This window comes from Hyperolius riggenbachi, chromosome 8 (genome assembly GCF_040937935.1).
Source record: "Hyperolius riggenbachi isolate aHypRig1 chromosome 8, aHypRig1.pri, whole genome shotgun sequence".
Lineage (NCBI taxonomy): Eukaryota > Metazoa > Chordata > Amphibia > Anura > Hyperoliidae > Hyperolius > Hyperolius riggenbachi.
Genome location: NC_090653.1, coordinates 134,249,551 through 134,274,667, shown reverse-complemented (window position 1 = coordinate 134,274,667; position 25,117 = coordinate 134,249,551). Strand labels below are relative to the sequence as shown.

The 25,117-nt window shown below is 45.5% G+C and overlaps 1 protein-coding gene across 1 annotated transcript in view; it reads left to right on the top strand.

Moving 5' to 3' along the window:
* Positions 1 to 25,117, top strand: part of TMEM164 (transmembrane protein 164) — an 84,995-nt gene that overhangs the window by 44,997 nt on the left and 14,881 nt on the right. Inside the window, exon 4 of the mRNA XM_068249608.1 lies at positions 20,952 to 21,030. Coding sequence (XP_068105709.1) covers positions 20,952 to 21,030 — 79 coding nt within the window. The remainder of the gene's footprint in view (positions 1 to 20,951; positions 21,031 to 25,117) is intronic.

Genomic DNA, 25,117 nt, shown 5'->3' with positions numbered 1-25,117 from the left:
ATATATATATATATATATATATATATATATATATAGCATTATAAATTTGCATACAAAATGTACATCCCCTTGAAATTATTTGCGTCTCATTGACCATCTGTACTTGTCACCATTCAAACCGATAAGGAAGCATCATCAAGCTCTCCCATCTTTACAGTAATACAAGTACAACTGACATATGAAAAGCCTCTATAAAACAAAAGCAGATCTAGGAAGTCGATGTTTATTTTCACTTTCAAAAACATGTCAAGATTAATTTCAGTATAATGCTTGCTTTAATTCTGAAGACTTCTAATGTGGGGGAACAGTATTCCTACTGTGGAGAGACCCACCCTAGAATCTCATTAGGGGCCAGAGAACAAATGTTACGCCTTGTTGAAAGAAGACAAGCACTTTAGAAAGTGTCACAGTGACAGCATTCATGCACATATTGCTTATGCAACCTTTGACCTACTTTTCATTCTGTACAGTCAGGCTATCCAACCTTTCAAACAGTTTACATTCCCATTGATAAATATTTCTCCCTTATCCCTCCCTTGAACTTTTACATAGTGTCTAAAGGGTATTGTATTGAAAAACCATTGATAAATAATAACAGTAGTGACTTATTAACCTAGATAATGCCATATCTAAATATAATACACAGAACACACAACAAGGATGTAGAAGGTCCTAGGACAAGGTCCACTACCACCTAAGACACAGATGCTCGAGTGACACACATACACACTAGGTAGAGACACACACATAACCATATATGCAGAGTATACACACTCACAAATATACACGCACAAAGAGTTCTTTCTCTCTCTCTCTCTCTCTCTCTCTCATCACCACCACATTTGTGCAACACGTAGGCTCCAGACACCTCTTCTAGCTCAGTGTCTGTCTGCAGTCTTCCCTTTGCAGCTTATTGTGAAGGTGGCGGGGTTCCATACGCAGCACTCAGCTCTGCTTCCTGGTACCGGCTGCTGCTGCCTTACTCAGCTACAGGCTGCCACCACATTCTTTCCCTGTAATGTAGGGAAAGCACGCTAGTAGGTTGTATATTCCTCTGCTCAGGACAATGATTTTCCCATGAGGCATTACTCTCCGTTTGTGTCTCATTTCTTCTCCTTAGTAATAAGTACAGTGGATAATAGGGATGGTCAATGAGATGCAAATAATTCCGCGTTATTGCTGAATTATGTACATTTTGTATGCCAATTTATACAGCTTATAAATGGGCCAATCAGATTTGACCTTGCAGAGACTCGATGGGGTCAATTTTCAAGCTGCATAAGTTGGCATACAAAATGTGCTCAATTCTGCATTTACTCAGAATTGTTTGCATCTAATTGACCATTTCTGGTAGGCAATAATGGCCTAATTGAAGGGCTTAGCAGTCATAGATTAGTATGCGTCACGGTACTCTCTCCTACCACAGCTTGTCACAATGGCCGTTACAGGCAATGGAACAGGACACATTGCCTGCGAACAACGGAAGTGCTCCGGGTAACGCAGATGCTGCAGTGTGTTACTGTGTGATTTCCACGGTAATCCCAGAAGTGTTGCAGCACAGCTACATGGTGTGGTGCAACTTTTTGGCTGCAGTGCAATTATTCAACCCTTAAACCTCCTTTTACAAATAAACCCCTGGGAGAACTGTATGTAGCGGAATCACCAGCTTTTCCCTTCTTTAGCACCCTGGGAGTTGCTGGATCATGTTCGGCATGTCTGACATCCTTTGGCTATTTGCGCCCAGCTTTACACTTTAAGCAAAGACAAGTATAAACAGTGTGTCATCATAATTGGCTCAAACACTATTTTTTAAAAGGCAAACACTTTTAGCAAGCATACAGCCAGTGCAGTCAGAACATTGGAACATAAAGAGGACAGCGTTCTTGTCCTGCTCACTACAGGCTTTATTTAAGGGCATGGGGTTACCAATGCAGCACGTTTTGGAGAGTTGGGGTCCTTCTACAGTGCGTTGCAATAACATCCCAGTGCAACGTTGCCAATAAATCGCATCGTGCATTAGACAGTGAAGCATTCAGTACAATGAAAGTATGCTTCACTACCACTGTATACACACAACATGCTGTGTCACTCCTTGGTACCATAGAAATCTCTCTGCATTGCTCGCTGCAGTGATAAAGAACAGATGCAATTCCTTATTGACCTCCCTGGCGGTTTATTTCTGTCTGGATTTATGGGTCTAAAAACAGTACTTTTTTTTTTTCAAGGATTTTAGGTCTCCAATTCTTATAACTCACCAAAATATATCAGAATAAAGGTCTTGGAGACATCCCGTGTATAATAAGACTAGAACAATACATTTTTTAAATAATTAAATTTATGAATAAACTGAAAAAATAGTGAAACTGTACAAACAGGGCACCAGATTATAATACAGTACAGTATATACCTAATACACCTCCCACATGTGGTATATTTTGAAACTGGGAACAGAACACAGGGTGACATTACAATCAGGGCAGTAGAACGGGGATTCTTTACGGACTTTTTTGCCTTTGCTATCAGTCTTGCTGCAGCACACAACACACATCCTGGTTGGTGCATTTTTTGGGGAAGTGGGTGGAATGTAGTCCATAAAGTGACGGCCAGTGAGGCCCTCTGGATTTTCACTATAGGATGCACGGCACCCAACTCTGGTATCTGCTGAGGTCTGATATTTTATGCAGTTAAAATCGCAAACCTTCCAGATAAAGTCTGCATGAGTTACTGGCCTATCGCTGCGCTGTTTATACAGGATGTATGCATTCCATAGACTTTGTACTAGGAGATGCAAAAATATTTTTTTCTATTTTCTTTTTTTTGTTTTGTTTGCGGACTGCGGGGTAGAAAGTCATCGACCGGTCAGCTCTATCCACACCACCCATCGTGGTGTTGTAATCCACCGCAACTTGAGGTTTGTCTATTACTTTACCTCCTCTTGTGCTGGTGGTGACAGTCGAGGTGTCATGTACTGTGCTGAGGAGACAGACATCTTTCTATTCATGCCAGCAGAGAGCCAGCATTTTTCCCCTTTTGCCAAGCAACAATGTCCCCAGTTTTCCGTTTTTTTTGTTTGGCGAAAGTTGTTGGCATTTCTCGCCTGTTAGGCCTAACAGTGGCATAGAAAACCATTTTGTGTTTGATAAGGGATTCAAAACGTCCAGGGGAACTATAAAAGTTATTTGTGGTCACACAGTAGCCCTTGTTCAGCAAAGGCTCAACCAAAGACAGCACAGATGATGTCGCCACTCGGTAGTCGCTGAAACCGGGATTGAATTTAGTCCGTTTGCTGGTATACAGAATGGTGTTCCATATATATCCCGTTGCTGACTCGCATAGCATATAGGATTTCATACCAAAGCGGGCCCTCTTAGATGCGATATATTGAATCCAGATCAGCCTCCCCTTGTAGGCCATCAGGCTTTCATCAACACTCACTAACACTGGGGTACATAAGTGTTACAGAAGTTATCCACTACCAAATGTAGTGGGGATCCTGGCGGCTGGGAGAGACGCTGAGAGCCGGGGAGAGAGGCTGGAGTCCCACTGCGCAGCACCGATCACAGGCGGGACTCCAAAACCTCAGGAAAACCAGGTATTTGCCTACCCTAAGTTGAGCTCGGGATTACCGCTCTGAACTATTTTATTCTACCCCAAGCTCAGCTCAGGGTTACCGCTAGGGAGGTTTATATTCCTCAGTCAGAGTGCAGATGCGGATTATCAGCAGATGCGCTGCCAGACACTAAAGACTCAGACTGGTATTGGTCAGTCCTGCTGCTACATTGTCTTTTTTCTACCCGATGGAGAATAAAACCACCACTCTCTTACTCCCCACATTTGCCAAGAGAGTCAAAATTCCAGGTCACTCGCTCCCTGTTCTTATTGATTCCTCCTGGATCAGTTGAACATCGCCAGTTGTTTTACCATGGTCTAGGGCTTTACTCTATTCTATGGTACCTTGGAGATTATCTACTATACGACCGCTCCACGCCCATGGGCGTGGCAGCCCCAGCGCTGGAGATCACCGGTGGAATTTGCAGGAGATTGCGCACGCATCTGCTGCTCAGGGGGCGGAGCTCCACCCCGCCTCCGCTTGGGAGACTGTTAGACGGCGTAACATGTACAGCGCTGCGATCTGCAGCAGCGATGTACTGGGGACAGTCGTGTGACACAACTGTCCCCCTGGGGCACTTGAGAGCGATCGGCTCTTATAGGCAGAAGTCTATGACAGAAGAAATGGAAAGCGGAGGAGTGCTCCATAGTGTAAAACCAAATTTATTTTGCTATAATGCACATAAAACAGATTGTACTTACTAGATAGTAGGTGAATATAGGCTAGGCTTTGAGAAAAGTTCATGGTTTCTCTAAAGCCATAATTGTTATCTGGTCCAAACTTCCAATGCACGTAATTAATGGCTGCTGAATTTATGCAGTGGCTTTAGATTTTCAAAGCATTTTGGGAGCTATGTGTCTTGAGTAGTGGGTGGTTCTTTATCAGCCAGAGTTGATGAACTTCATTCTGTGACCAGTGTCATGATAATTAATTTTTATTATTTGCATTCACATACACCAATAGTGGTTTCCAGCTCCCAAGAAATGTTGAGCGGTATACAGTATTGCATAATTCCAAAATGACAAAATTTAGCACAGCGTAAAGTACAGGATTGTTCCAAGAACAGCAATTGGTGGCACCAGTCAGTTTCAGACTCCCAACGGATTCTGATCAAGTTCTTAGCCATAGGAAAAGGTTAATCCTGCTAAAGGGTATGTAAATCATAAGGTGCCAATTCTGGAACACTGATTGCAGTGGGGAGCAGTGTGTGTCAATGCTAATTCTTGGCATTCTTGGAAACATGGAATACTTCGTGATGTGTTCAATTTTGTCATTTTGGAATGTTGCAGTATAGCGCGCCACGTTTATTGGGAGCTTAAACCACAATTGGTGCATGTGAATGCAAATAATTATCTTAGAACAGACTTTTCTACTTTTTGGGGGTGTCCCCCAGACACTTTTTGGTATAATAGGTGGGGTTAGTGATCACCATTTTGGAACTCCCCTTTCCATACATTAATAAAAGATCAGGGTTATGACTGACAGTATGCTGCAGCCTGAAACCTCTCCCCAATTCCAGACTGACAATATTAAGAAGACGCTTGTTTTTATCACACAGTCCTTTCTGGAATTAATTGCATTGAGCTTAGGAAAACTATGATCATGCAAGGTGAAGATGTCTTTCTTGTGTGCCAAGGCCAAAGCCACTTGGAATGATCCTTTGTGATGTTTCCAGGTGAAAATCTAGCATGAGTGCAAGCTCCCCTATTCTAGCAGCCCCCTCTCCATACAGCGGCCACTGAAGTAGATTATACTCAGCCATCTGTTACTGTAGTTCTTGCTGTCCGCTCCAGTAGAACACATTCTGCTTTTTCTCCCCCCTTCCCTCTTCATAGGATAGAATGGGCTTCCTGGTATTGATCCGGAAGGGAGAGCCAGGAAAGGGAGCACGAAGGGGAGGGGGGGAGACTTCCCCCCTTCTCCGCCACTTTTCCACCAGCTCCCTTTCACTGGCTGCCTCCCTTCCTGGGGGCACCTATACAGCTGGCTGCATATACTGGGCAGACGTATACACCTGGCTGCATATGCTGGGGACACCTATACACCTGGCTACATATACTGGGGACACCTATACACCTGGCTGCATATACTGGGGAGACCTATACACCTGGCTACATATACTGGGGACACCTATACACCTGGTTACATATACTGGGGACACCTATACACCTGGCTACATATACTGGGGAGACCTATACACCTGGCTGCATATACTGGGGAGACCTATACACCTAGCTACATATACTGGGGAGACCTATACACCTAGCTACATATACTGGGGAGACCTATACACCTAGCTACATATACTGGGGAGACCTATACACCTGGCTGCATATACTGGGGAGACCTATACACCTAGCTACATATACTGGGGAGACCTATACACCTAGCTACATATACTGGGGAGACCTATACACCTGGCTGCATATACTGGGGAGACCTATACACCTAGCTACATATACTGGGGAGACCTATACACCTAGCTACATATACTGGGGAGACCTATACACCTAGCTACATATACTGGGGAGACCTATACACCTGGCTGCATATACTGGGGACACCTATACACCTGGCTGCATATACTGGGGACACCTATACACCTGGCTGCATATACTGGGGAGACCTATACACCTGGCTGCATATACTGGGGAGACCTATACACCTGGCTGCATATACTGGGGAGACCTATACACCTGGCTGCATATACTGGGGACACCTATACACCTGGCTGCATATACTGGGGAGACCTATACACCTGGCTGCATATACTGGGGAGACCTATACACCTGGCTACATATACTGGGGAGACCTATACACCTGGCTACATATACTGGGGACACCTATACACCTGGCTGCATATACTGGGGAGACCTATACACCTAGCTACATATACTGGGGAGACCTATACACCTGGCTGCATATACTGGGGAGACCTATACACCTGGCTGCATATACTGGGGAGACCTATACACCTGGCTGCATATACTGGGGAGACCTATACACCTGGCTACATCTACTGGGGACACCTATACACCTGGCTGCATATACTGGGGAGACCTATACACCTGGCTGCATATACTGGGGAGACCTATACACCTGGCTACATCTACTGGGGACACCTATACACCTGGCTACATATACTGGGGAGACCTATACACCTAGCTACATATACTGGGGACACCTATACACCTGGCTGCATATACTGGGGAGACCTATACACCTGGCTGCATATACTGGGGACACCTATACACCTGGCTGCATATACTGGGGAGACCTATACACCTGGCTACATATACTGGGGAGACCTATACACCTGGCTACATATACTGGGGAGACCTATACACCTGGCTGCATATACTGGGGAGACCTATACACCTAGTTACATATACTGGGGAGACCTATACACCTGGCTGCATATACTGGGGAGACATATACACCTGGCTACATCTACTGGGGACACCTATACACCTGGCTGCATATACTGGGGAGACCTATACACCTGGCTACATATACTGGGGAGATACTTTAAATTGATATATTACTAATTTTAAAATGTTAATATGAAGGAAAATGAACCAGGATAGAAAGGATTGAATTATAAAACCACATATTTTTCTTAGGAAATCTTTATAGTATGCGTGACTAGGGGTGTGATGGGGGCGTGATAAGGGGTGTGCCAGGGCCGTGGCTTAAGTGTCCCTCTTTCTCATCTCAAAATGTTGGGAGGTATGGTATTTGTGCTCAACATGCTGTAACTGCCCCAATGTACTGCCTCCAGAGGCTAGGTCACAAAATAAACTGATGGGGAAGTCAGTGTTTCTTTACATTCCATAAAACTTGAGATTTTTTTTACTATGTGGGACCTCTAAAAATGTTAAAATGCACACACAAAAAAATGTACAGTATATTTCTTACAGAGTAAACTGCACTATAAATGCTTTTTTCCTATGTTGCTGTCACATTAGTTAGTAAAAAGCTGGCAGATAGGACTAATCCATATTCTTATTGGGGATGCTCAGTATTAAGTTTATTCTTCACAAAATCAATCCCTCGAAAAATAATCTATACAAAGATTTTAGCCAGCTTCCCTAATCATTTTTACACTATTATGGTACAGTAGTTCGACTGAGCAACTGCTGTTCAGTAACTTCTTTAGTAAATAAAGTAACGGAACCCCCCCCCCCCCATGAGAAAATGGACTAGTCCAAAATCAGACAGGTCTGTAAGTGACAGCGACTCGGGTAAAAAAGTAATTTAGAGTGTATTTTACTCTAGGAGAAATGTATATTTTATATGTATGTATTCTAAATTTGACAAGTGTTTCTGATAAAAGTGCAGTATGGTGTTTTGGCGCGCCACTGTAGCAATGTCCACACTTCAAATCAAATTTGTTCATCAAGTGAGATCCTCATGTGACTTCCTGAATCCCACAATATCATCCAAAATTACTTCTCACCGGAAAAAATATGTGACCGATAACAGACCTGCAAACCACGCTCAGTGGATTATCACATGTGGGTGCCATTGTAGGTTCTCGTACACGTGGAATCTTGGTGGTCGGGTGTTACTGCCTTGTAAGGACATACTACACCAAAAGTGTCTGTTTTTACTTTTTTAATGATTCCACAGGAGACCATTGTATTGGATAGTGATCCTGCTGTCATCGGTCAGCTATTATATCTGCTGAGAAGTAATTTTGGATGATATTGTGGGATTCAGGAAGTCGCATGACGTTCTGACGTGATGAACTAATTTGATTTGAAGTGTGGACATTATTACAGTGGAGCGCCAAAACACCATACTGCACTTTTATTATATATTGTGGGCTTACTTACCTTAAAGAAAACCTGAACTGAAAATTAAAAGTCAAAATAAGCATACACAGTCATACTTACCTTCCATGTAGTCTACTCCTTAGTGTCTTTCTCCTCTCCAGCATCCTCTTTGTTCACTGTGATCCAGGGAATTTTCCGTCCTCCATTTTTTTTTTTTTTTTTTTTTTTTTTTAGTTTCAAACGTTTTATTGAAGTTTTCAATAAAAAACAGGATTGCTTTTGCCGTTGCCCTTAGCAAAGGGCATAATCACATGTTACACTTATTGAGTGACCAAAACAGTTTGAACATTAACGTTAACAGTTATAAACATGACACATAATCAAGTTAACAATTGGTTCTCTTTAGTAGCTTTGTATGGTACAGTTTTAGAAGGACAAGGCACATGATCTTAGACCTGTTGATGTGGCGGCAGAGAGCCAGGGCTGCCAAGTTCTGGTGAAGGATAGTGTTGTATCATTGAGTATTGCATTCAGCCTTTCTGATATTAAAATATCCTTAACTATGAGATTGGTTAGTGCAATGGAGAGAAATGGTTTTTGCCATTGCCTAGCAATGTGCAATCTAGCAGCCTTGGCAATATGTTGGGCAAATCTATGGTTGGGATATTTCCACTTTTGTGGTTTATTGCCGAATAAAAGTTGGAATGGGTCTGGAGATAAGGGGACCTCAAGGGCAGTGCTTATGGCGGACGTGATGTCCTGCCAGAACTTCTGTGCTACTGGACAAAACCACCAGATGTGTGCTATATCGCCGATTTGGCCACAGCCCCTGAAGCAGAGTGGTGATGTGGAGTTTGAGAACCTGTGGAGTTTCTGGGGCGTTAAGTAGGTACGGTGGAGGATTTTATAGTTCGTCTCAATATGTGAATAGTAGTTGCTACCTTTGGTTAGTGTGAGGCAACATTTTGTCCAGGATTTGTCAGGTAGTGTTCGTCCTAGGTCTGTCTCCCAATCAATCATGGGTTTTAGTTTACAAAAGTCTGGGGGCTGTGATATTACTGAGTATATGTATGAGATCAGTTCTCCTTCTAGTGGGCGTAGTGAGCACCAGGCTTCATATGGGGTGCGGGTAAGTGTGGTGTTAGGCTCGGTTGCGAGGGATTTCAGGAAGTGGAAGAGTTGTCTAGCTCTGAAAAATTCGGTAGGGGGAAACGAGGTGGTTGAGCAAAATTGTTGCCACGTTGGTATCTTGTCGTTTATTAAGAGTTTTTCTATGGTAGTGATTCCTTTTTGTGTCCACCATTGAAAGGTACGGGGTTCAAGGCCCGGTGGGAAGGCTAAGTTGTTAAATATCGGAAATTGTTTCTGAAGGGGGGATTGTAAGTTTTTGTTAAATTTGATACGGTTCCATATTTGTAATGAGTGGGCAGTCAAAGGTGACTTAGTTAATTGTTTGGCCTGTGGAGCTTTCAGCACCCTCTGTAGCGAGGAGAAGGATACTGGGTAAAGTAGGGCATCTTCAATATCTGCCCAGAGAGGGCGGTTGTGTTGTGAGTGGATTTGGGCTATCTGGGCGATTTGTGCCGCTCGGTAATAGTTAAAGAGGTCTGGAAAACCTAATCCCCCTCTAGATCTATTCATGTGCATTACTTTTTGGTTTATTCTGCTTTTTTTATTATTAGAAATAAATTTGAAGATAAGTGTCTGTAGGTTTCTAAGTGATAACTTAGTTACCTGTATTGGTAATGTTCTGAATAGGTAAAGTAGGCGCGGTAGGAGGTTCATACGAACCGCTTGTATTCGGCCCGTCCGGGAGATGGAAGGGGTGTTCCACCTTGAGAGGTCCCGTTCGAGTTCGATGAGCATAGGTTTGTAGTTTAGAGCATAGAGATTTTTGGGATTAGCTGGTATTTTAATTCCCAGATACGTTAGATAGTTTGTTCTAAGTTGTAGCCCCAGGCTGGTGGCCAGGGACGACGCACTTTGTGCGGTAAGGTTGGATAGGAGAATCTCTGATTTATTAATGTTCAGGCATAGGCCCGAAATGGAGCCAAATTGTTTAACTACTTTGAGCAGGTTGGGGACTGAAGTATGGGGAGAGGTCAAAGTGAGAAGGAGGTCATCGGCAAATAAATTGTCCTTGTATTCCATGCTGCCTACCTTAAGACCTTGTATATCTGGGGACGCTCTAATTTTGTTGGCTAGGGGCTCAATGACTAGGGCGAAGATTGCAGGGGATAAGGGGCACCCCTGTCTAGTGCCCCGCTGTATGGGGATGTTCATGGGGGCGCTAGAGGGGAGTTTGAGTTGGGCTGAGGGGTTTGAATATAGGCATTGAACAGCTTGAAGGAATGAGCCATTTATCCCCGCCCTTTGCAAGGCTATAAGCATAAATGGCCAGTCTATGGTATCGAATGCCTTTTCCATGTCAAGGGCGAGTAAGGCGAGTGGTGTTTTACGGGAATTGGCTATGTGGAGGAGGTTAACTACTTTTCTGACATTGTCAGGGGCCTGACGGGAGGGGATGAAGCCCACCTGGTCTCTGTGGACCAGTGGGTTTAGGACCTTGTTTATTCTTGCTACTAAGATCGAGGTTAGTAATTTGTAATCAAGATTGAGGAGAGAAATTGGTCTGTAGTTTTTTATGTCTAATGGGTCTCTCTGTGGTTTGGGAATAACGGCTATAACGGATTGTAAGAATTCAGGTTGAGGGTTTTTTCCGTCGAGAATGGAGTTAAATAGACGTTTAAGGTATGGAGTTAGTACTTTCTTGAGTTTTTTGTAGTATGGGGCTGAAAAGCCATCTGGGCCTGGGGATTTGCCCGTTTTGAGTTTTTTAATGGCAAGCATAATTTCTAGGTCTGTGACGGGGATGTTAAGTGCCTGAGATTTCTCTGGGAGTAAGTGTGTGGTCCTTAGTTGCTGAAAAAAGGGGGGAGTCAGTGGGTCTTCCCTACTAGGAGGTTTGGCGGAGTATAGTTTTTTATAATATTCTGCAAACTCAGAGTGTATTTTAAGGGGATCAGAGGTTAAGGATCCTGATTTGGTGCGTATCTTTAAGATTTTATTGATTGCTTGAGTGTGGCTCAACTTTCTGGCCAGCCAGGTGTTGGGTTTGTTATACTGTACGTATTGTTTGGTCTTGGTCCATCTGATTGCTTTTTCTACACGTTCTGAAAGGAGGATTTCTATTTGAGTTTGTGTGTCAGCGATTTGTTTTTGGAGATACCTGGAGGGAGAACATGCGTGAGCTCGTTGAAGTTGAGAGAGTTTATGTTCTAGGTTTAGTTGTGTATTAGTTTTACTTCTTTTTCTCTGAGAAGCTATTTTAATCAGATACCCCCTAATCACAGGTTTGTGGGCTAGCCAAAGGATATCTGGTTTGATGTTGTCAGTATCGTTTATTCGGAAGTAGTCTTGCAATTTTTCCTCAAGGTCGAGTATGGTTTCGTTATCGATTAGGAGCCTTTCGTTGAGTCTCCAGGGTGGACGTGCTAGTGGAGTTATTAAAGAGCTGCATGCTGTCCAGACGATGTCATGGTCAGACCACGACATTATGACGTGGCGGGAGAAAATTAGGTTGGGGATCAGAGATGCTGAGATATAGATCATGTCGATTCTAGAATATGTCTGGTGGGCTGAGGAATAAAAGGTGTAGCCACGGTTAGTGGCGTTATGTTCCGTCCAGGTATCGACCAGCTGAATTGATGCTAACGCCGTGTATAAGGATTTAGATAGTTGCCTTTGCCTAGCAGTGTTGGTAGGATGAGATCTATCTATTGTTGGGTTGGGAGCAATGTTGAAGTCTCCCGCCCACAATATTGGGCAGGGGGGTAGATCGTGTATTTTTTGTAGTATTTCATTCATGGCTTGCATGGGGGACTCCGGGGGTGAGTATACGTTAATTATACAGTATTGGAGCAATTGGAGACTCCCAGTTAGGATAATATAGCATCCGTCATCATCTGTAATACATTTGTCAACATCAAAAGGTAGGGAGTTTTTCAATAATATGAGGACACCTCTGTGCTTAGTGTTGGAGGAGGAGGCATAGTGTCTCTGGTATTGTTTATGAAAATATTTTGGGGCGGAAGTCTTTGTGAAGTGTGTTTCCTGAACACAAATGATGTCAGGTTGACATTTTTGATAATCTGTGAATGCTTTACGGCGTTTGTAGGGGGAATTCAGTCCCTTAGCGTTGTGGGAAATGATATTTAGATTAGTCATTTTTTGGAGACAATTTGTGCTATGCCACCATGCCTCCTTCCCCTCCACCGTCCATACTTAATGATTCGTATTAGAAATTGTAGAGGACACTGTGTCAAGTTTAACAACAAAAAACAGGGAGACCAACATGGTCTAACAGTAGACAGTATTGTGTCAATGGTAAGAATAGAGGAACATGTCCTCATGGTAATGGTGTAAGTTGCCAGTAATAATATCAGTCTGGCAGCTCGGACCATTATGTTAGGGGCAGCATAGTTTAACTTCGGCAGCCAACTAATAACATTACTAAACGCTTTAGAGGTAGTCAGTTTATAGCGAGTAGAAAACAATAGCTCCATCTAGAGGATCGACCAAATAGTAAGATGTTGTATGCTAGTAACCTTGAGGGAGAGGGAAAAAGGTTATGAAATAGTTGAACTACACAGGGTTTAGTAAAAATGATATGTGTGCAGGTCAGTACATGGACCAAGAAAGGGGGGTATACCAGTACGCATAGAGAGAGTGTTTTATTTGGGTCCTCGGACGATGGGCAGAGAAGGTAACTTTCTGCGGAGTTCTTAAGGGTGTATTGATGAGCGGTAGTTTATAGTAGCTAGTGAGCTGTAGAGTCTTGTGTTGAGGGCAAATGGATTCAGTGGACCTCCGATGGCCTGGGTATTGCGGCCTGGGTTGTGCGTTGCAACGCGGACCACGGCAACCATTTTGTTTATGCGGCTTTCCAGGTTGACTCATGTCCTTGAGGATAAGTTGGTGGTATGAAATAGAGTGTTTGTAGGATGCCTGGGCCTATTTGATGGTGTAGGCCCTAGTAGGGCACATGCCAGGGTATTAATATACAGGTGCACGTGGGTATGTTGCCGTATGCAATCACTATTTGCCGTTAAGTGGCTCAGCTGGAGGGTGTTTAGGAATTGGGCCCGTGCAGCCAGCGAGTGTCTGCGTAGCCTTAGGTGCCCAAGTCAGCAGGAAAGGGTAAGATTACTTACAGTATCCTTGAAGGAAAGGGCATGTAATGCGTCGCTGGTCACCTCGTGTAGTTAGGAGCTGGGGCTTGCTTGGAGTCCCGGTGGAGTTCAGGAGGATGAATCCTGCGTAGTGCCCTGGCGTGAGCGTCTCGCCGACCAGATCCGTGTAGGTCTGGACTTGCGTTGCTGCTGTGGGACAGCGGGCATAGGCTCCATCTGTATGCCCGCTGCCTCTAGGTGTCTTCGGCCCTCTTCCAGTGTGCGGCAAGTGTAAGTTTCTCCCCCGTAGGTGAAGGAGAGGTAGAACGGGAAGCCCCAACGGTAACGGACTTCCGCCTTCTGGAGTGAGAGGGTGATCGGGCGCATGGCTCTCCGGCGCTGGATGGTGGAGGCCGCCAGGTCAGCATACAATTGGACCGTACGCGGGACGGTCGGCAGTGAGGTTAGGTTGCGGGCAGCATTCAATATGAGGTCTCGGACTTCCTCAAACTGAAGCTTCAGGATGACATCTCGGGGTAAGTCCGGGTTCCGAGGTTTCGTCAAGGCTCTGTGAATCCGGACCATGCGAAAGGCTGCTGGTTCCATCTGGGGTAGCAGAGCGGTGAAAAGGTTGAGAGCCACGGGCCTCAGGAAGGCCTCTGATCCTTATGTTGGCTCGCCTACTGCGGTTCTCCATGTCCTCAAGCTTCAGTTCCATGAGGTCTATCTTCTCCGTGTGTGTATCGATATCTTGCTTGTCCATCTCCTGTGCTTCCGCAATGGAGTCAGCTTGCTTTTCTAGCGCATCCACGCGGGCCCCCAGTTCTCGGATCTCGGTGGTGATGTCCCTGACAGCTTCTTGGAGTTCGGTTCGAAACACACGCTGTATTTTAGCTATTAGCTCGTCATGGCTTGGAGGAGGTGGAGATGGCTGATCGGGTCCGCATTGTGGAGATGATGTTGACGGAGACTGCTTGTCTGGGGTAGACATGGTGTTCTGAGGCATTTGAGTAGCTCCGTCGGCCATCTTAGCTGGGTTGGCGCGCTTAGGCGTCTGAGTTGCGGAGTTCTTGTTGGCCTTTGGGGTCTTCGGATTCAAGTTTTCTTTCCCCTTACCTCTTCTGGACATACTTATGGGTATTCCCTGAGAAGAGTGGAGCCGTTGGTGCGATATTTGGTGCTGATTTTGGCTATAGAAGGCTGCCGAAGAACGGAGCAGTCAGAGCTCATACGTGCTCCTTTCAGCGCCGCGCATGCGCCCCTGAAAATGGCCATTACCCATAACAGCTTTCTGGTCAGCACACAGTTAAACTGTAACATCGCCCACTTGAACCATTGGGAAATATGGACATTACCTGGTACATCAGTTTTCCTCTCAGCTATAACTGACAGCAACTGATATTTTACTGACAGCAACTGATATATTTCAGATCTGACAAAATATTGTCAGAACTGGAAGGGATTATTGTCAGAAGAAAATGGGGAGCTTCTGAGAGGAACTGATGGCAAGGTAACTATGTAATGTTCATTTGAAGTTACCTCATGTGTTTATTTTAAATATTTTTACTCAGTACAGGTTCTCTTTAAGGCTGCTTACACACTAAGACATTACAGGCGCACGTTAGTGCAGCCTGTAACGCTCCCCCAACGCACAGCAATGTAACACAAGTGGGCTGTTCACACTGCCCACGTTGCGTTACATGTAACACTGCACGTTCTTCCGAAAGTGCAGCATACTATAATGTTACAGCGGCTTAAGCCGCGTTAGACTGTCTGCACATGCTCAGTCATGTTGGGGAGGAGCGGAGAGCGGCCAGGCACATGGCTAATTAATATTCACTGCACGTTGTGACGTGCAGTGTTTACTTCCTGGTGTGGCCGCTCTGTGCGGCGTTTGGCCGGCGGGACCGCGTGATGCCGCATGCGTCAAAGAGTACGCATCACGGACGCCAGAGTGAGCTGCACAACACGGCTCACTCTGACGTCCACATCGAAGAGCACCAGGCCTTGCGTTAGGTGCACGTTATGCAACCTTAACGTAGCACCTAACGCAACGTCTTGGTGTGCAAGTAGGCTAAGTGTGTGTGGCAAACCATAACGTGTAAGGACTATCGGAGTAATTACTGGAAGGAGCGCATGCATACAGTTGCATTTAAATGTTTCTGATAGTTGTCCTTTAAGGCCCTTAGGGCACTTTGTAGCATTGTCATTGTTCACTAACCGCTGATACAGCTGCTGCAAGAGGGAACTTCAACGCTTGATAATATTCATTCATTATGTAGGCATCCGTATGACAGAAAACAGACTTGGAAACACTGCCCTGGGCCATTTTCTGTTGTCAGAAACTGCCTTTTATAGCAGGCTATTGTTTGGTTATTGCTATTATCCATGCAAATCCAGCTCTACAGAAAGGGATTTCCCTGGACAGTTTTCCATAGATTGTGTGGTGGAAGTGATGATGACATTTATATACCAGGAGGATATCCACTTGGAATAATTATGCAAAATGACCTTTAGGCACACCTGTAAAACTTTTCTTTGCAGGCTTGTAGATATAGTAGTGATTTGTGTGGTAATGATGTTGTAAAACACATTCAAGAAAGCAGCGAAGAGGACAGCATGACATTATTCACCACACAGTTCCAGTTAATTAAGAAATGAAGTCAGTAATTACTTGTCTTTTTATTAGGCAGACGGCAAAGGTTGTGCTAAGATTATTAAATGGAGTTTGCCCGGCTGGTAAAACGTTAAGTGAACCTGCCATGGTACTCAGTGCTAGTAAACCAACACTTCCACTTAATGGAGAACTGCACATATTGTTTAATTCATGGCTGTGAAGTTGAGGAGTCGGTGGTTTCTTAAACTTAGGAGTCAGAGTCTGAGTTGGCTGATTCCACCATAGCATTTAAACAATACCAGTTGCCCGGCAGTCCTGCTAATCTCTTTGGCTGCCTGAACCAGACACCGCAAACAAGCATGTGGCTAATCTAGTCAGTCTACAGTAAATGGCTAAGGGCTCTTTCACATTAGAGTCCTTTTTTTGCATTTCAAAGCAAAGTTGATACTTTGCGTTAACCAAGGTAAAATTAAAGTCCATAGACTTTCATTTTACCTTTCACACCCGAGTCTGCGTTTCGATGCGTTGCGGTACAACGCACCCGGAAGCTTTTTATTGTCGGGAGCCGGCATTTTCCAACTTCTCAGCTAACTTTTTGCAGCTACTACTGGCTAGTAGTTTCCTGTTGAATAGCTAGTACAGCAGTCTGGGTTTCATTGCAGACAAGCCAGGCAGCTTGTAAGGCACTGGAGGTGAAGTCACTGGATAGATCGCTTCACAGCCTGATGCTTCAGGGCTTTTCTCTGGCTGTAAATTCACCTCGCTGAGTGAGTAAACTGCTCATAAATTCCATCGTCCTCTTTTTGACAAATGGAGGAATAGTGTATGTTTTCCTATAATCTGTGGATCCTTTCAAGTGACATTGAAGAAAAAAAACCAACAACTTATGATATAATGAATTGTATGTGTAGTACGGATAATTGATAGAACGTTAGTAGCAAAGAATATTGTCTCATATTTTTATTTTCAGTTATATAGGTTTTGTTTTTTTTTCCTATATCATTGCATCATTCTCTAATAATTGCAGTTTACAACCTACACTCTGCAATCTTATCTGAAGTTGTCTTTCACTGTTTCTTTGATGTATAAGTGCTTCAGAAAATAGCGCTGTAGCCAAGTAAATTAGTCTGAGAGCTCAGAGAAGCTCGTTTGCATAGATAACTGAAGTTTCTTAACTCTTCCTGTACTGGAAACAATATGAGGTTCGTACCTTTGCTTCTAATGTTTTATTTCTTAGCTGTACTACACATACAATTCATTATATCATAAGTTGATTTTCACTTCAGATTCCCTTTCAAGTGGCAGCCTGTCTTCCAGGACTCATTAACATATACATTAGCCTCTGTAGAGAACAACTACTGAAGAACAGAAACAAAATGAACAGCAGTGTTTGTAACATTTTGGTACTAATAGGTTAATACTTGAGAGTTGGTGAATAATTTACCAGTATGGATTGCTTTTCACTCTTCTAGACTCAGTTAAAGACTGACTTGTAAGTATGCTGATGACTGTTCAGTGAAACTTGTTGCCCTTGTAATCTGAGTACCTTGGTGTTATGAAGCTGAATGTGTTGATTAAAGAGGAAATGACAGGTGGAGTGACAGGAATTTACTATTGTAGGTATTTTTTATGATTGAGGTATATAAATTGTTTAAGCAATTTTATGTGTATTTATCGGAGATCTTTCAATAAGTTAAAGCAAAAGAGTCTGTTCACACTTAAATGGAATTCCAGGAATTTTTTCTGTTGCCTTGCTTCTCAAACATCAGATATGATTATGGTATTTTCTACATTTTGTAAAACAGTGCCTTTATTTCTATGGTAGTCTACAGTTTGGACTCTAGGTTATGTGGACTGTTTCTTACTCTGGCACTGTTTAGGTGTCTGGTTGTCTGGGCCTGTTGAAATTACTGGGCATAATGATAACATGTCTAGTCTGTTTTCAGCCTCTGTGGGTGGAGCTGCTGCAGCTGCTTGGATTGCATCATCCCTGTTGTTCATAGACCAAACGAAAATCCACCATCCACAAGTGTTGTATTTTGGCATCCGCTAATCATGGAGCTTCTACACAGACAGGAACCTTCTTGCCAGCCTTCATCTATCTAGGACAGTGATGGCTAACCTTGGCACTCCAGCTGTGACAAAACTACAAATCTCATCATGCCTCTGCCTCCCCGAGTTATGCTTAGAGCTGTCAGAGTATTGCAATGCCTCATGGGACTTGTAGTTCCACCACAGCTGGAGTGGCAAGGTTAGCCATCACTGATCTAGGAAAATATTTCTTCTTCGAATGGGGTTATAAGTTCGATAGAGTAGGGGAAACCGAGGTAAAATTATTTCTGGAGATCAATTTAAATGCTTGAGTTTTAATGCATAAAAATGTAATTTAGTTAGACTATTCCATTCATTTCTATTTGATTATTTTACGTGTATGCTAGTATCTACTCACATTGAAGTGTACAGTAAACTGAACGTTTATTTTAATGCTTGCACTGAAGTAGAACGGTATTAGTGGACCTTCGGTGTAATTAAAATACATGCAAGCACGCTATTCTTATTTCCCCTGTAAGCATGCAAGGGAATGGCCAATGGTTGCACACTTAACTTCCACCATCCAGGACGTGCAGGTACCAACATAACTCCTGACCATCATAGACCTTACTTTAGCGCATCAGTTGACAGATTTTCTGTCTTTTGAAGGAGAGCCAGTCAGTCTGTCTGCAAATGGTTGCAGTGTTCTCCCCAGGCTCTTTTAGCCGGGTGCTCCACACGGCTAGTTTTGGTGAGCACTTTGCTGTCATCGGCTCACTTCTTCCTATGCCTTAAAGGGACACTTAAGCCTACTAAAAAAAATGAGATTTATTCACCTGGGGCTTCCCTCAGCCCCCTGCAGCTGATCGGTGCCCTCGCAGCCCCTCTTTGATGCTCCTTGACCCGCCGGCGACCACTTCCGGTTTCACCGTCACTGGCCGACAGGCATGGGTTAGCGAGTGATTCTTTGCGTTCCCAGCCACAATTGCGCCCCCTATACGGCTATTGTGGCCTTCTTGCTGGCTTCCAGAGGGCTAATAATAAGGGATGTGTTGTTAAACTACGGATACCATTTGAGGTCATATTTAGTTGTTCCTAATTAGATTGTGAAGTGGGAGTTAAAGGGGAAAAAAGGGGTAATACTGGTATCTTATTCAAAACAGTACTGAGCTCCAACTGTAGTCTTTCTCATAAAAGTGTACTTCCATTTGCATTAGTACTGGGGGCGGAGGCGCCCAAAAATGGGTGAAGCAATGAAACAAAAAACAAGAGGGGGGGGGGGTGTCTTTGCCACTCCAGATGTAAGAATCCAAACCACAAGGTAAATGTAAAAAGATTAAATGATTTAATCAGCACCAGCACGATTAAAAGGACAATGGGTTTCACGGGTCTCAACCCATGCCTTGACAGGCAGCCTATTGGGCCAATCAGAAGGCAGGAATCTTGTCCTTTGAAACCACTGGACCCGAATGGGCTCAGGGCGGGATGAGCAGAGAGTCGTTATTGGAATGGAGCCAACGTAAGTTACTAGTACTCTCTTCTCTAATTAAACTTGATTACACACGCTACACTGCCATTAGCATGCATAGCATGCAGAATAAGCTGCACAACCTTAAATAGGGTGAGTAACCTCCTATTGGTCTTAGTGGATCAACCCCAAAGAGTCATGAAGTGTAAATAGGCAGAGGTGAGACTCTGCAAAGAGAAATGTAGCGGCACAGAATGCCATAGCAGCCATACTGTATGGCGGCACTGTCCAACTGGCGGCCCGCGGGCCGCATCCAGCCCGCCAGGCCTCCTGCTGCAGCCCGCTCGTCTCCCTGAGCTGCAGGCTTGTGTTATGGGCGCCATGCCTGCAACCTCATCTAGTGCCCTCTCCTGTGTCCCGGCTGGTGCTGCCTCACAGCTCAGACCTCACAGATCATGGCGACTGAAGAGAGCAGAGTGCGCATGGTACCCGCATACACGGAGTACGTCACATGCGGAAGTGACATAATTAGTCACTTCCGCATGTGAAGTTCCTCCGCGTGGGTGCTATGCGCACTCAACTTGCTTCAGTTGCCGCGATCTTTGAGGTCTGAGCTGTGAGGCAGCACCAGCGGGGACACAGGAGATGGCATTGGCGGGCAGCGCTGATCAGAGGTAACGGGCGAGGCACTTGACACCTCGCTATCTAGCTGGGGGGCACCTGTCACTACCTCAGCTGGTGGGGGGAGACACCTGTCACTATCTAACTTGGGGGGCACCTGTCACTACCTCATCTGGGGGGACACCTGTCACTATCTAACTGGGGGGCACCTGTCACTACCTCATCTGGGGGACACCTGTCACTATCTAACTGGGGGGCACCTGTCACTACCTCATCTGGGGGACACCTGTCACTAACGTCACTAACTGGGGGGACACCTGTCACTTTGTATGTTTTACATACATTTGTATGTAGTTTAAATTGCTGTTGCCACTTTGTGATAAAGTGACTTTTGGGTTGCAGTTTGGGCACTCTGCCTCCAAAAGGTTCGCCACCACTGGGGGGGGGGGGGGGGGGGGGGACTTGGGGCTTTAGCAAGAACCTTCGGCCCTCCACCATGGGGTCTGAAAAAAAAAATGGCCCTCCATGCCCGTGAAGTCGGACAGCACTGCTGTATGGGATGAAATAATGATATGGCCAACAGCAGGCTGTACAGTAGGAGAAAGGATCTGATATGACAACATTGCTGAAAACCCTTATATTTCTTTACATGCAGCTGCCATTTGAAGTTGAGGTATATTACATTCAGCACATTCTACTCTACGTAGTGCCCATCTACCTGCTGCGGAAAGGAGGTAAGTCATGCTATGTCCTATTACAATTTCAGTGATTTATCTCAGTTATGGATAATGCATTATGTATATTAACTTCTTCTGGACCGAAGCAGTACGAATCTACGTTCTGCAGGTGGGGCTGCAGCCCTAACAGGATGTAGATTTTACTGCTTCAGGAACCGTACATACCCGCTGCTTTCTCCCGCCGCAGTTCGCTCGCCCTGCCATCTATATGACAGCAGAGCTGTGTGAACAGGTCAGGTGCCGATTTCATTGGCTCCTGACCGCGTGACCACTGTAAGCCAATGCCATTGGCTTACATTGACGGACAGGGTCAGGAGCCAATGAAAGCAGCTCCTGACCGGCACACAGAGCCTGCGGCGGGTATGTGTGGCGATTTGTCAGTATGTGGCAGTTTTTATCAGCAGTCTCTGGTCCCTAACCTATTCCGGACCACGCGTAGTAAAACCTAGGCTGCACTTGTGGCTGTCCTAGCCTGATGCGGCGTAGGATTTACACTGCCCGCCATTTCTGCTCCCGACGTGATTGTGCACTCCCTGTCATATGACAGCTGACATCTCCCCTCAGTGATCAGAAGCCATCGCGTATGGCTTTTGATCATTTGTTCACTACGATTGCCGGTGGATCATAGTGATCACTGTTTAGTGATGCGGCGGTAGGGGGGAAAAAAAGCGGATCCACTCCCCTTCCTGCCGTTCCCCCGGTGATCGGTGTTCCCCTCTGCTCTGGCCGCCATCCCCGCCTGGTCTGAAGTGTCGGGTCCCGGCTTGATGACGTCATCAAGCCGCGACCTGGAACTTAAAGGGAAGGTTCAGGGACTATCCGAAAAAAATAAAAATCCCCATCCACTTACCTGGGGCTTCCTCCAGCCCGTGGCAGGCAGGAGGTGCCCTCGGCGCCGCTCCGCAGGCTCCCGGTGGTCTCCGGTGGCGCGCCCGACCTGGCCAGGCCGGCGGCCAGGTCGAGCTCTTCTGCGCTCCAAGGCCCGGCACTTCTGCGTCCCACGCCGGCGCGCTGACGTCATCGGACGTCCTCCGGGCTGTACTGCGCATGCGCAGTAGTTCTGCGCCTGCGCAGTACAGCCCGGAAGACATCCGATGACGTCAGCGCGCCGGCGTGGGACGCAGAAGTGCCGGGCCTTGGAGCGCAGAAGAGCCCGACCTGGCCGCCGGCCTGGCCAGGTCGGGCGCGCCACCGGAGACCACCGGGAGCCTGCGGAGCGGTGCCGAGGGCACCTCCTGCCTGCCACGGGCTGGAGGAAGCCCCAGGTAAGTGGATGGGGATTTTTATTTTTTTCGGATAGTTCCTGAACCTTCCCTTTAAAGAGGCTCTAACAAAATTTTCAGCCTTATTTCTTCTATCCTATAAGTTCCTATACCTGTTCTAATGTGGTCTGTCTTAAGGTGCATACACACGCACTACTAAAGAGAACAATGGGTCCGTCAGACCCTCCCGCTGCGCGGTCGTTCTGCAGATAGACTGTACACACGCACTACTGTCGGGAGAATGACCGCCCAGCGGGAGGGTCTGATGAACCCGTCGTTCTGTTTAGTAGTGCGTGTGTACGCACCTTTATTACAGCCTTTACTAGTTGCACAGTGGCTGTATTATCTCTGTTATATAATCTAATCTTCTTTCCTCTGACTGCTTTGTCGGACTCAGGCAGGAATGTGCTGCTCTCCTTGTGATAGGATTGAAGCTATACACACCTTCTCCACGCCCCCTGCAGGCTCTGTATGAGTCACAGACTGAGCTCCTGTCAGCCTATCACAAGCTGGTTAGAAGCCATGTCTTTTGTTTGTAAACACTGCCTAAAATTGGCAATTACAAGCCAGGATTGCAGCAGGGAGTGTCAGAAACAGCACAGAGGGGCCCAGGAGAACATAATGAATAGAATGGTATGCTTTTTATTGTAAGAATTTTAACGTTAGTGCGAGCCAGGATGCCGGTGAGAGTGAAGTGGTCCACAGCGGCTCATCGCTGGAGCCTGGGAGGTGAGTAAAGGCTGCCGGCTACAGGGGGGACACACAGCCCAGCACGCCAGACTACATTAGTGATCCAGCTGCCTGAAACCCCCCCCCCCCCCCCAGCATGCAAATTCGTCTGGTCCTTAAGGGGGGTTAGGCAGCTGGTCCTGAAAGGGTTACAGCACGTGCGAGTCCCACGCCGTCCTCGCGCAGTCTGCCATTCCTGGGTCTTCTGCATCCAGTCTGTGCAGAAGACCCAGACTGGACGCGACTGAGCAAGTTACCGGGGCTTTTCGCGGCTGAACGGCAAACGGTGTGGGATTTACACATGCTTATGGGGCTGGAGGAATCCCCGGGTCAGTATCAATTTTTTTCATAGATCCTCCACTCTGGTACACTTAAAGGGGCCAGAGACTGCCAGTACGGAATTGGTAATCATTTCATGCCTGTTAATTGGATGTTACCAAATTCAAATGGATGAAAAATCAGATTGTGTAATTCAGGTGCTGCCTAACTGAATAAGGGTACGTTTCCACTTGTGCGTTGCGTTTTTGACGCGACAATCGCGTCAACGAATCCGCATGCGGGTGCAGATTCTTTCGCGTTTCCATGCCGATTTTCACGCGGAATCGCTCGCGGTTTGCGCTATGCGATATTAACCATGTCAATGCCGGCAAGCATTAACATGGGTTTTCACGCGGAATCGCTCGCGGTTTGCGCTATGCGATATTAACCATGTCAATGCCAGCAAGCATTAACATGGGTTTTCACGCGGAATCGCACGCGGAAACGCCGGGAAAACCACAAGACTAACATGCTTGCGGTTTTCCTATTACATTACATTAGCGGCGATTCGCGTGCGGCATGCGAATTCTGACGGCTCTGCACAGCAGACCGCACAGAATTCCTGACAAGTGGAAACAGCCACATCCACTTGTATTAGCTATGCGAATTTGCATGCGGACAACGCATGCAAATTCGCGTTAGTGGAAACGGGCCCTAAGGGCAGCTTCACAAAGAAAAAAATGTTAACAGCTATTTTTTATACTACTTGTGCTGTAACTTTTGAGTGGTGAAAATATTTTTTTTCGTTTTTTTACTCCATCAAATCACTGATTATGGCAGGATAGGCCCTCCTGTATTGAAATCATACGTCCAGGCAAATAAAAAAACAAAAAACCACTTACCTGGGGCATCTTCCAGCCCCTTGAAAGCAGACTTGAACTTAGAACTTCCTCTCTGCTCTAAAAGATATGCAACAGCATAATAACCTTTAAAGAAACACATTTCTTTGTTGCAGCTGTTACAAATCCTGCAATAAGTTTGCAGTGTTTCTACTTCCTGCTTTTGTGGAAGCAGACATACTGTTAACATCCTATGCTTTCAAATGAGCTTATCTGCCGTGGCAGTCAGGTGACACAAGGGAGATATCAAATTACAACTTGGGATTAGACACAAATGGGGAATTAGGCTAAACTCTCGAAATACATACAGGGTTTTCCTTCTCTCAGGGCTGGTGCACACCGAGCGGCTTTTTGGGCGTTTTCAGATCCGCTTGCGGCTGCGGATCTGCTTGGTCAATGTATCTCAATGGGGTGGTGCACACCAGAGCGGCAGGCGTTTTGCAGAAACGAAAAATGCCTGGGTGAGGCATTTTTTGGATTTCGGATGCGTTTCTGCCTCAATGTTAAGTATAGGAAAAACGCAAACCGCTCTGAAAAACGGCACTTCAGAGCGGTTTTGCAGGCGTTTTTGTTACAGAAGCTGTTCAGTAACAGCTTTACTGTAACAATATATGCAATCTACTATACTGAAAACCGCAGCAGCAATCCGCAAAACGCTAGCAAAACGCCTCTTAAAAATAAAAAAAAGCGTTTAAAAATCTGCTAGCATTTTGCGGATCTGCTAGCGGGTTTTGGTGTGCACCAGCCCTATGTTTTCCTTCTCTCCTGTGCAAGAGTTTCAGGTCCACTTTAACAGAGTCAGTTCTGCCTTTGAAGGTGATCTGCAGAGGATAGATGTGGTAAACATCCTTGCACTGTTTTGTTGTACAAGCTTATTAAATGAGTGGTGCATTCATGTCCCAACCTGACATGCCTTGGAGCTGTCAGGTTGGGACA